Here is a 7,675-nt window from a genome sequence, read left to right as displayed (position 1 = left end):
TTGAAGGAAAACAGGGAGTAACTTAAAAAAAACAAAAAACAAAAACGAAAAATTTAAAAATCTCTTCTCACCATCTACTCATCCCCCTCAATCCCACGCAGTCCTGAAAAGCATCCATATTACCTGCAACCTGGCCGGGAGGGTGAAAGAATAGAGCCAACAAGCTCAAGATTTACAAGTAAAGCTGGTTTCCACCCTGAGGATTCTGACAGCTCCGCAGAATGCGGGCGCAGGGTCAGACAGTGCCCTCTAGGAGAGCTCTCCCACCCTATCCTCTCCCCTTAAAAATAAGTCTTCCTTCAAAAGTCACTGCCTCTGCGAGAAACTACCCGTTCTCACCGACCCACCACCGACTCCCCAACGCCCCAACCCCCCCAACAGACTGTTCCTCCGCACCGGCCCGGCACTCAGGGCCTCCAACCAGACACGGCCCAGGCCCGGGCGGCTCACCCCTCCGGCCCGACCCCTCCCCGCGGCCGCCCCTCCTCCGTCAGACAATGGGGCCGCACTCCGGGCCACCAGCATCTCCTGCCTTACCACCCTCACCTCACCCTGGCCGAGGCCCTCACTCCCGCCTCAGTCCTCCTCGCCCCTCTTAAGCTTTTCCAAGCAGGCCCACGGACCCAGCCGACCGGTGCTCTCCTGCACTCACTATTCGGGATTCATGCTGGACATGTCACTGCAGCTGCCGCCGCCGCCACCGCCGCCCTTGCTGCTGCAGCCGCCGCCCTGACTCTCCGCGCCACGGGTAATCGAGGGAAAGGAATGAGATAGGCTGTTCCGGGAGAGCAAACGTCTTCCCCCACTCCGTTCCCTAAGAACACAATCAGCAGCCGCCGCCACTCAGCTATCGCTTCCACCCAAAATGGCCGCCGGCGAACCAGGAAATAGGAAAGCCTTAGACCGAGGGATCTTTACATAGCCCAGAGGGCGGCCGCACCGCGTGGCACGCCGGGAAAGAGAGTTCGAATACCACAGCCGGAGCTGGACACTGATGGTGCGGTGTGGCAACTAGGACTCAACTTCCCGCGAAGAGCCGCGCCTCCGGCGCATGCGTACATAAGATCTTGTCGCTCGCCCCATTCCCCACTCTCTCACCTCCCCCCCTTTGCCCCTCCCTGGTCCCCGCCCCGCTGACTCGCTGGCTAGGACTTCGCTCGGACTCCCCCTAGCGGATTGGCTAAGACCGAGCGGCCCTGGTGATGTCATCAGTGAGACGTGGCAGCCGGGCGAGTCAGCGCCCCAAGGGGGAGGGGGAGGGGAGGGACAGAGGGCGGTGCCGCCTACTGCTGGAGGATGAGGGTTGGGGGTGATCTGGGGACTCCCAAGGGTGAGGAGAGAGGCGTAGGAACCAGAGGGACTGCTTCAGAGCCGAGGCAGCGAAGGCGGGCAGGCTGGAGGACACGCCTGGCCGGTCCTTCCGCCTATGCGCCTTTTGCTGGCCTGACCAGCCTGAAGCTGGAGCTTTCCAGCTGATCCCAGGACGTCCACGCTAACGACGGAAGAGGAGTTGAGGGGCCTCTGTTCACAACTTCGGGCAGTTCTTTCAGTTCACTTCCTCATTCACCCAACCTTACAGGGTCTGGTCATCGTCTAGTGTTGGTTGCAGACACTACTATTTTCTTTTTTCATTTCTTACCATTTCCTTTACACCCCGGCTCTGATCACCTTAGCCTGGCTATTACGGTAGCCTCCAAGTGGACTGCCTCTATCTCTTTTCTGTCCCAGACCATTTGCGCACGCAGCCAGATTTATCTTCCTGAAGCAGCAGGCCATCACGAACCCACAATTTTCAATGGTTCCACTTTTCGTGGACGCGATGCAGCCCAAAGTCAGCCAGAAATTCAAGGTCTTCCTGCCCTGGTCCAGGGCTTCAGGTTGAACTGTAATTTTACTTGTTATTTAATGCTGAGCTGTTCTGCAGGATTGAAAAATGAACATGCAGTTCATCACTACATAATGCCTAGAAACTCTGGGAGTAATATTAACATCTTTAAAACCTAATGGTCTTAGCTCTTTTTAATCGGCTCAGGAATTTAAATCTCCGCTAAACTTTAACACATTATCTTGGGTTATTTAATTGCAAAGGGCATAGTATAATACATTGTCCAAAGTTTATCTTCCAACTTGTTCTAAGAACCGAGAAAATTATCTCCCAAGAGTGATTGCAAAATCATTTTAAATTCCCATGACACCACAAATACAGAAAGAAGGCAGTTCTTATTATTACGCCACCTACTAACTAAAGCCCTTAACCCCCAAATTCTACCATGTTCCTTAGCTGACAACCTCATCAAATAGCGCATTAGATTCCTTCACATCATACCGGCTTCAGAAATTAACCTGGTCACCACACCAGCAGAAGTACTCTGAATGGATCAATGATAGACCTCAAAAAAAAAAAAAAAAGTTTATTACCTTGGACTCTTGTCCTTTCTTGCTTATTGTGATTTCACAGAAGAAAAACTCGGAAGAATTTATCCTGAACTAAAAACAGTTTTTAACCTGTCCCTCCCCTTGGAAGTACAGCCCCAAACTTCCTTTAATTATCTATTTCCTTTCCCAACAACGAGTTACGTCCTGATTACTTTTAACTTCAGTGAGAGAGTAGTTGTGAGAAATAAATAAAATAGTATAAAACATGTAACACTATGACTATGGGTTACTCAACATTACCCTTCTCCTTCCTTTAACTCCCCTGGAAGTTTTAAGTGCATGTGCTGTACACTAAGAGCAAAATGTCTCGTATCTTTGTTATGATGGTGTGATATGCAAGATCAGAGCCTGGGATTGGTGGGTGGTTGTTTTCCACCCAGTAACAAAACTTAGGTCACTTACATTGAGACTTCTTCCCAAACGTTGAGTGTCCATCTTGCTGATTCGAAATTCAATGTATTTTATGTTTAGGTGTTTAAGAGTAACTGCTTTTGTAGCTCAGATTAATAAATCAGAATAATTCATTAAGCTAGAGTGTCTCCTGTCAGCTGCCCCAGTGCTGAATCAGAATTCTCCTAGGCCTATTTGTCCATTTATTCTTTGGCTCATTCTTTGCCTCCTTTCTTTTTTCTTTCTTTCCTCCCTTTCTTTCCCTTTTCTTCCCTTTTTCATTTATCAAGTATTTGTGACCTGGCACATAATGAATGTGTTTGGAACTTGTGCTTGGAGCCACGAGCAATGCAAAGGTGAATGATTGCAGCTCTCCATCTGCGAGGAGATTACAACCCAGTGAAAGAAAGATGTATACACAAATGAAGCCTATAGGGGGAAATGCTATTTAAATGATAGGAGGTGTGCAGGGACAAAAAAAAAAAAAGACCAGTGATTGTCAGGAGCTAGGACTGGGTGGAGGGAATTGTCTCTAAACAGACACAGGAATCTTTGGGCTTTCACTAAAATACTCTATAATGATAAGTTACTCAACTATATATGCTTGTCAAAACTCATAGAACTATACACTTTAAAAGGGGTGAAGTTTGCTGTGTATAAATTATGTCTCACTTATGAACCTGACTTTCAAAAAATGATCTGGGCTGAAAGTACAGAGGAAGGAAACTACTCTGACTCAGACTATCAGGAATGCTTTCATGAAGGAGGTGATATTTAAATTAGGTCTGTAAAAAAATAGAATATTGGTCAGTGGCAGAAATGGGGGAGAGGGAGCCATCTATCCCAGAATGACAAAAGAATGTGAGCATAACCCTAGAAGTGTGAAGATGCACATGTTCAAGAAATAGAGATCACAGTTTCCATGGTAGGAAAGGGAGGAGATTTCTAGGTTAAGGCAAGAAAGGGAGGGCCCAAATGGCTGCTAAGGAGTTTCAACTTTGCTCGGTAGGTCATGGAGAGAGCCAAGAAAAGTTCTGAGAAGGAAAGTGAGGTAATCAGCTCAGTAGTTTATTTATTTATTTGTTTATTATTTCTTTTTTCTTTCTTTCTTTCTTTTTTTTCCCCAGCTCAGTGTTCTAAAAGGAGCACTTTGGAGTTCTGTGGAGACTGGAGATAGGGGGATTAGTTAAAAGGTAATTAGATTCACTTAGGCAAGAGATGATGTATCCTGACCTAGGTCAAATTGCATCCAAAATGGAAAGGAGAAGAGATTCCAGAGAGGAGACTTGAACCTGAAGGTGTGGAGGAAGCAGAGGAGCTAAAAGTGACTCAGAGACATCCAGTTTACCTGCCAGCATGGAAACCAAGGCCCCATAAAAGCCAGAGAGCAGAAGAGAGGGGCCTTGGAGAGGGGTGCAGGGGGAAAATGGGCAGTGCTATGCAGTTTGAGGGCAGAGTTAAAGCTGCCCTGGCGTAGAAGTGCTAGAACGACCAGAAATTGTTCCCTTCTGAATCAGCAAACACACACACACGCACACACAGAGAAGATTGTCAAAGAAAGACAAAACCAGAAAACACTAAAGTCTCCACCAAAAAAACTATGAGAAATGTAAGTGAATTCAGTATAGTCACAGGATCCAAAATCAATCTACAGAAATATATTGCATTTCTATACACCAATAATGAAGCAGCAGAAAGTGAAATGAAAAATCTAATCCCATTTACAATTGCAGCAAAAATAATAAAATATCTAGGAATAAACTTAACCAAAGAAGTGAAAGATCTAAGTGAAAACTATAAAACACTGATGAATGAAATTCAAGATGATGCAAAGAAATGGAGAGACATCCTATGCTCCTGGGTTGGAAGAAGAAATATTGTTAAAATGTCCATACTGTCCAAAGCAATCTACAGATTTAATGCAATCCTTATCAAAATACCAACATTTTTCACATAACTAGAGCAACCCTGAAATTTGTATGAAGCCACAAAAGGCCCTGAATAGCCAAAGCAATCTTTTTTAAGGCATTTTTTAAATAGAATTATGTTTTATTTTATTTTTATTTTAAGTAGGCTCCACACTTAATGTGGAGCTTGAACTCACAAGCTTAAGAATCACATGCTCTAGGGGCACCTGGGTGGCTCAGTCGGTTGGGCGGCCGACTTCAGCTCAGGTGGTGATCTCACAGTTCGTGGGCTTGAGCCCCGCATCAGGCTCTGTGTTGACTGCCAGCTCAGAGCCTGGAGCCTATTTCAGATTCTGTATCTCCCTCTCTCTCTGACCGTCCCCTGCTCACGCTGTCCCTCTCTCTCTCTCTCTCTCAGAAATAAAGAAAAAACGTTTAAAAAAAAAAAGAATCACAAGCTCTACCGACTGAGCCAACCAGCTGCCCCTAGCCATAGCAATCTTAAAAAAGAAAAACAAAGCTGGAGGGATCACAATTCCAGACTTCAAGTTATATTACAAAATTGAAGTAATATCTTTTAAGATTGTATTTTTAAGTAATCTCTACACCCAGCATGGGGCTCGAATGTACAACCTTGAGATCAACAGTCGCATGCTTTTCTGACTGAGCAAGCCAAGTGCCCCACAAAGCAGCAGTAATTAAAACAATATGGTTCTGGTATAAAAGTAAACACATAGTTCAATGGAACAGAATAGAAATCCAGAAATAAGCCCACAGTTAATCTTCAACAAAGCAAGAAAGAGTATCCAATGGGAAAAAAAAACAGTCTCTTCAGCAAATGGTGTTGGGAAAACTGGACAGAATGAAACTGGACTACTTTCTTTTACCATAGACAAAAATAAACTCAAAATGGATTAAGGACCTAAATATGAGATATGAAACTATAAAAATCCTGTAAGAGAGCACAGGCAGTAATTTCTCTTACCTTGGCTGTGAGCAACATTTTTCTAGATATGTCTCCTAAGGCAAAGAAAACAAAAGCAAAAATAAACTTTTGGGACTAATCAAAATAAAAAAACTTCTCCTCCGTGAAGGAAACAATCAACAAAACTAAAAGGCAACCTATAGAATGGGAGAGGTATTTGCAAATGATATATCTGATAAAGGGTTAGTTTCCAAAATATATAAAGAACTGATACAACTCAACACCCAAAAAACAAACAATCGGATTTAAAAAATGGAGAAAAGACATGAACAGACATTTCTCCAGGGAAGATATCCAGGTAGCCAACAAACACATGAAAAGATGCTTAACATCACTGATCATCAAGGTAATGTGAATCAAAACCACAATGAGATATCACCTCACACCTGTCAGAATGGTTAAAATAAAAAACACGAGAAACAAATGTTGGTGAGGATGTGGAGAAAAAGGAGTCCTCTTGCACTGTTGGTGGGAATGCTAACTGGTACAGCCACTGTGGAAAACAGTATGGCGGTTCCTCAAACAATTAAAAATAGAATTACCATATGATCTGGTAATTCCACTGCTGGACATTTACCCAAAAAATACAAAACACTAATTTAAATGGATACATGCATTCCTATGTTTATTGCAGCATTATTTACAAGAGCCAAACTACAGAAGTAGCCCAACTATCCATCGATAGATGAATAGATAAAGAAGAGGTGGTATATCGGGGCACCTGGGTGTCTCTGTCAGTTAAGCATCTGACTCTTGGTCTCAGCTCAGGTCTTGATCTCAGAGCATTGAGTTCAAGCCCTCCATTGGGCTCCATGCTGGGCATGAAGCCTACCTAAAATAAGAAAAGAGAGGAGAAGAGCAGAGAAGGTATGGTATAAATATACAATGGAATATTATTCAGCCATATAAAGAATGAAAGCTTCCCATTTGCAACAACATTAATGGAGCTAGAGAGTATAATGCTCAGCAAAATAAGTCAGCCAGAGAAAGACAAATACCAAACGATCTCACTCACAAATGAAATTCAAGAAACAAATGAGCAGAAGGAAGGAAGAGAGAGAGAAACCAAGAAACAGACTCTTTTCTGAAGAATATTTTTAAGTGAATTTGTTTTTGANAAAGAATTCCAAACAGCTTCCATGCTCTCAACATGGAGTCCAATGCAGGCCTGATCCCACAAACTGTGAGAGTATGACCTGAGCCAAAATCAATATTCAGACACTTAACTGACTAAGCCACCCAGGTGTCCCCAAGACTCCTAACTATAGAGAACAAATTAATGATTACCAGAGTGGAGGGGGTTGGGGGATGGGTGAAATAGGTGATGGAGATTAAAGAGTACACATCATCATGAGCACTGAGTAATGTACAGACTTATAAAAAACAAAAAAGACAAACTAGACACTAGTTAAAGTGGTAAGAAGAATAGACTTCATCAATAACAACTATTGCAATAGTTGAAGAAGGCCCAGTGTGAACTGAACTCACCATCACTAAAATAAGAGCTAGACCTTTTAAAGCCAGCATGTGCTGAGGAAAAGGCACTGAGAGGTGTGCAGGATTAGTCCATGAGTCTAGGCTGTCTGGGTTTGTTAACTGGCTCTTATCCAGAAGACAAACTTTTTGCATCTTTATGACAGGAAGTAGCAGTGCAAGTTAGAGCGAGGTGCTGAGTGCCCACTGGGCTGAGAGTGAAAGTTATCTCCTTGAATATTTGCATTTCAAAGAGGCAGGAAGCAAGGAAGGATTTATAATTGCAAGCTTTCTAAAGTAACTACTCTAAAAGGGGGTTTGGGGACCTCTCTGCCGGTCATGGCTGCCACCGTGTTTTGGCTCGAACAAACAATGAATTCTTCAGGCAGCACTGAGCTCTCTCAGGCAGGCTTGGGTTCTCTCAAAGATGTGGCCTCCAGCTGTTAGAAACTAACCTGGTGTTTGTTCACCTCACTTAGTGCAT

At 43.9% G+C, this 7,675-nt stretch overlaps 1 protein-coding gene across 1 annotated transcript in view; it reads right to left on the bottom strand.

The window, feature by feature from the left end:
- RAB1A (RAB1A, member RAS oncogene family) overlaps positions 1-889 on the bottom strand; it is a 29,340-nt gene extending 28,451 nt beyond the window's left edge. Inside the window, 1 exon segment of the mRNA XM_077766420.1 lies at positions 653-889. Within this exon segment, the coding sequence (XP_077622546.1) occupies positions 653-675 (23 nt within the window). The 5' untranslated portion in view covers positions 676-889.
- Positions 890-7,675: the final 6,786 nt, after the last annotated feature.

This window comes from Crocuta crocuta, unplaced genomic scaffold, assembly GCF_008692635.1.
Source record: "Crocuta crocuta isolate KB4526 unplaced genomic scaffold, BGI_CrCroc_1.0 scaffold113, whole genome shotgun sequence".
NCBI lineage: Eukaryota > Metazoa > Chordata > Mammalia > Carnivora > Hyaenidae > Crocuta > Crocuta crocuta.
Note: the sequence above shows the minus strand (reverse complement) of the source record. Positions and strands in the feature narration are given on the sequence as shown.